Source organism: Oratosquilla oratoria, chromosome 7 (genome assembly GCF_046742065.1).
Source record: "Oratosquilla oratoria isolate Oo_2021 chromosome 7, ASM4674206v1, whole genome shotgun sequence".
Lineage (NCBI taxonomy): Eukaryota > Metazoa > Arthropoda > Malacostraca > Stomatopoda > Squillidae > Oratosquilla > Oratosquilla oratoria.
In genome coordinates this window covers 84153431-84158430 of record NC_134783.1, presented here as the reverse complement: position 1 = coordinate 84158430, position 5000 = coordinate 84153431, and the positions used below count along the sequence as shown (strand labels likewise).

At 37.5% G+C, this 5000-nt stretch overlaps 1 protein-coding gene across 3 annotated transcripts in view; it reads left to right on the top strand.

Moving 5' to 3' along the window:
• The window catches only part of LOC143027243 (solute carrier family 2, facilitated glucose transporter member 1-like), a 439287-nt gene that overhangs the window by 116088 nt on the left and 318199 nt on the right, over positions 1–5000 (top strand). The window contains exon 2 of one of the 3 annotated variants that reach the window (XM_076188497.1): positions 1924–1947. The exons of the other annotated variants lie outside the window; for them this stretch is intronic. Within the exon in view, the coding sequence (XP_076044612.1) occupies positions 1924–1947 (24 nt within the window). The remainder of the gene's footprint in view (positions 1–1923; positions 1948–5000) is intronic. 3 annotated transcript variants of the gene reach the window in all.

The following is a 5000-nucleotide window of genomic DNA, read 5'->3' as shown; positions in this document are numbered from 1 at the left end:
TTCCGCTGCCATTTGTGACCTTAATTTGACCTTTAGGGGTCGACTTCCTCCTTCTGAATATTTTTCTATTCTGTAGACTTCCTTTATTTTCTTTTCTATTTATTGTTCTTCGTCTTGTGCTACTTTTAGAAATTCTCTTGCCAATTCTTTCCCTTCTTTATCTCTCAGGGACCAATTATGGCTATGTTTTTCCTTTAGATCATATGCTACTATACACTTCTTTTTGTCCACTGTCTCTCTTATCAGATTTTTTTCTTTTTCTTTAATTACCTAATGCATCTTTGGCATTCTCCTGCATTTGTTGATGAACAATTTCCTTAAAAATTATCTTATAATTTTCTTGGTCTTTCTTCCATTCTTTCCTGAGATTTTGTAAATCATCCTCTCCTATATTTCTCCCAGTTTTCTTGGTCATTGCTTTTATTTGTTCATTAACCTCTTTTTGGTTGCACTATTAGTGGTATCATTATTTTTCAACCTCTCATTTTCACATTCTAACTCGGCCAGTTCTCTTTTTAATGCACTTACCTCCTTACTTATTTCAGCATTTGCTTTCTTTAAGTCACTTCCTTATTTATTTCATGATTCGCTTTCTTTAGATCATTAGTCTCTAGCTTCAATGATTCCTTCATAAGTCTCATCTCCCTCTCTATGTCTATAACTTCACTAAAAATCATTTTCTCGTACCTAGGAATTCCAGAAAAAGGTCCTTAGCCACTGTCTACAAAGAAAAATAAATCGTACCTAACGGAGATCTAAAGCTCATGTTTATATTTTGTTTCGCTATTGTGCCGGTAGATGGCTCTGGATTTGTGTTTACGTTTCGCTTCGATGCTTTGCCACCAGGGGACTTCTCTGGCCTGTTTTCATTATCTTCCATTTTTCTTCAATACTCACTATTTGCACTGTAATTAAACCATCTCGGGCATCCACGAGCATTCCCCTTCCCATTTAACACAACCTAGGTATCCTGCGTGTGTATGTGTGTGTGTGTATTTTACCTAGTTGTGTGTGTGTGTGTGTGTGTGTGTGTGTGTGTGTGTGTGTGTGTGTTTTAATCTTCATTGTACAACTAAAAAAATCTTTATGGCATTCCTTTGAATTAGAACCAGGAATAAGTAATATTGCGAGACAGACGTCTAATGGAAGCATCTCCCTGTCTTCAAATTCTAGCAGCACCTTCATCTGGAGGTGCAGCCCCGAGGGTATGACATTCGGTCTCCGAACTGGGCCTAAAATCTTCTCCTATCAGTTTCATCTATTTTTCCACCACCTTTACGTACATGTAGAGCTGACAACAAATGGCAGCACCCTTCCTGCTACAAATAAGAAACAGAAACTCATATTAAGATATTATAGACAACAGTCCAATATATCTTCCCAAAGAGACCTATGAAAGGGTTAGAAGACCATTGTATACAACTATGGAGCTGCTCGTTTCCAGTCAGGAAAAATGAGGCAACAATGAGCATCATTAACCCTTTCTTTTTCTTATCCAAATCTGTATAAATTGGTTTAATTAATTTAGTTTTGTTTTTATAGCTGTTTTGTGTGAACCTAGTTATTTTCAAATCTGTATAAATTGGTTTAATTAATTTAGTTTTGTTTTTATAGCTGTTTTGTGTGAACCTAGTTATTTTCATGTAGCATACCTATTCTTTGTTCAAATGTTTCACAACATGTACCTCTTACACCTTATTTGGCTTATGTGATTCACATACCAAGGTGTACTTCGTGACCTCAGCGTCGCGCCCTGTTGTCATGACAACAGAGCTTAAGGTTCTCCTCGGGTACCCAAAGGTAACCTTCGCCCTCGGGTCCTCCTTGAACTCGATAAAGGAATTTCGTACACAGCTCTCGCAAGACCTCTTTTCTTGTTCTCTTTTTAATGTTATTCTTAACACACTTCTTCCCTATTCACAGCCTGCCCCAGGTGGAGCGTTTGAGGTAAGCAGCACCAATTCTTTTCCGTCCTCAATTTGCTTAATTTATTTTCAGCAGCTGTTCCACTATTCCATCCAGGTCCTCAACTCTCAACTACCCAAGGGGGAGACCTCTGTTCTGACTAGAAAGGTTTAGCGTTAGCTCCAACAGAATCTAGACAGGGGTTAGGTCAAATCTCGTGCTTGGTTACCTCGCACTGAAAACAAAAAAGCTAGCAAGGTGAGTGTTTTAAGTAGAATCATAGATACCAAGAGGCACAATAATGCAGAGACTGTATCTAATCCTATGATATAAAGTCTGTAGCAATGTGAACGTGAAGGGAAGGGAAGGGAAGGAAAGAGATCAAGGAATAGACGGAGGGAAACTAGTTTTCCTAAATTTTGTGGGACGTTTTGTGGGAACTGGGGGGGGAAGGGGAGGTGGGGAAATTGTGCCCGTGGAAATGACGCATAAAACGAGCATAAAGCGCCGTTTTGGTGAGGTAAATGTATGCAAAATAGTCCGGAAAAATTCACGGGAAAAGTGATAAAAGAAAATTTTTATTCATGGCAAAAGCTTTACTTCTCAGTCTTCCAGCATGAGGCGTAAATGTTGATTTAGTGACATTGGACATGACTACTATGGGTAATTTTTATTGTCATTGTTTTTTATCGTATATAGCCTATATATATATATTATTCTTTATCGAAAAGGGTATCTTTTGCACGTGGGATTCTTGGTAGTGGCACGGAGATCGATGGAATAGCGTGGCGGTAGTCATAGTAAAGAAAGGAAGAAATTAATCTAGCTCGGCCGCAAGCCCTTCATTGATCTGATCTATGTTATGGATATGATAAGTTTAGAAAGTATCTTACAGTGGAACGAGCAGAGACGTATTTAGGCATGTGTGTGTGTGTGTGTGTGTGTGTGTGTGTGTGTGTGTGTGTGTGTGTGCGTGTGTGTGTGTGTGTGTGTGTTCGTATTCAGAGTTGTAACAAAGGCAGGTAAACATATACAGGATATCAACTTTCGACCGGCGATAAAGTTGTACATGAAACAAAAACCTATTAATCAAAAATAAAGCAAATATTGTTACATCCATATAATTCATAGAGGTATATCGTGTGCTAATAATAATTAATGATTAAAGTTTAGGAGTTATGGATGCCCGTAGACTATCAGCAAGTTATATTGCAAAATTTGAAAACCCCGAGACCGTGTTCAGTCTTGTTCAGTGATTTATTTTGTCTTTATAGTTTCCATATGTTATTCTCAAAATATTCTCATGTGTTCATTTGGTGCGAGGCTAATGTTTATACAACTTCTAAACTACAAATAAATATATTGAATGAATGAATTGTATTAAAAATAGTTATGAGAAGTAGGCAACTCGCCCATGGGAATTCCACAAACAAGATCAGTTGACTAACATTTTAGTTGTTATGGTTGACGTTCCGTCAAATGTTTTTGAAGAAGGACTCCTTGTACGAGGTGATTTCTGTCAAAAAAAATTATTTTGAATGCGGATGGGAGTTTAATAAATTTCTCCAAGGGCGTTTTGATCGGTCTGATCCAAGTTTTATACGAGTATATTATATTTCGTCGCCATTAACCAACGCCTCTATCCCTGGGGATAAAGTCACCACGAATGGGAGGTAAGGAAAGGATTGAAGGAAGGGTACAATAAGGAGAGAGTCAAAGTTGACAGCGATCAACATTCCTCTATGAGTGAAACATCGTTTACACGGAGCAAGTTGAGAAGCAAATCAAACGTGCAAGTTACTTATTACAACTTATTTGCTGTGTCAAAAAAAATTGGGCAGGTTGTCCATTTTCTTTTTGTCTAGGAGATGTTTACACACTGCAAGTAACTTGCATGCTTGACTTGTCTCTCAACTTGCCCCGTGTAAATGAGGCTTGAAGGTTAGTCTCCATTCAAGTGCTGCGTGGTTCTGGTCCGCAGGGGTTTCACTAAGCTAATGTTCATAAAGGTTATTCAGTTAGTATCCCATATGGGTTACTATCTAAATGATAATGTTGATAATGATAGTGATGATAGGAAGAATATAGTTTTAGTATCTTGTAGGTGTAATTGCAGTTCTCAAAACTACTTTGTAGTGCTCTTAATGGGTTATCATACTGGGCCATTTCCACCCCCACCACCCCACATCCTACCTTCAACCTCCATTTGAACAACTAGAATATGACTTCACTTACAGAAATCTAGACTTCTCTAAGATCATTTCAACAGTATGTCTAACATTCGTATAGGTTTACAATATAGTTCATCATTCAGCCTTGCTATATACGACGGAAAGATAATTTGATATTTGGAAATTTAAAAAACAAAATATTGTAACCGAAATCGTTTTTACTCAAACGAACTCTAAACTGTTTGCGCTGGTGAAGCCCGTGGAAGCCCTGTGTGTTAACTCTTTTAATCCAACCCAACCCCTCCTAGAGTAAATAAATAGATAAGTAAAATGGGGGTCTTAGACCTCTTTGTATGGGATCAGAGTATCCATCCTATACAACAGATTGTGGGACCAAATTTGTATGACTGCGCTCTTCTTCATATAGTCAACATTCTGAAGAGGCTAAGTATATTACATTGCAGTTTAAAGTACTCTTATCGCAAAAGCGTTTCCCTTCTTTCTACAAACTGCTCCTCAAGCACAGAAACAATACAGTAGATATAGATAAATAAATAAATAAAATTCTACTACGGAGTCTAGGGCTTCTTGTTGATCGACCCCAAGTAGGCAATCAAGTACCTCCTTGAAAAGGAAGATACGACCGAGCAAGCCTGAGACGAAATTTTGCTTTTTAAGAAAGAAAAATTATAGTAAGATTATTAACCCATTTTGGACCTATTTTCCTGTAGAAGTGACGTTCATTATATTTTTTCTGCCTTCTACTAGAGTCTAGTAGTAACTAGACTCTTCAAATAAGGGGCAAAGATAGATCAAACTTTTTTCACGTTCATCTTATAAACGTTTATGACAATGAATTTTGGGTCGTGTTTTTAGTTGTTTGTTTATTTCTAATCGTCTTAAAGGTATATCATTTTGCTTGGT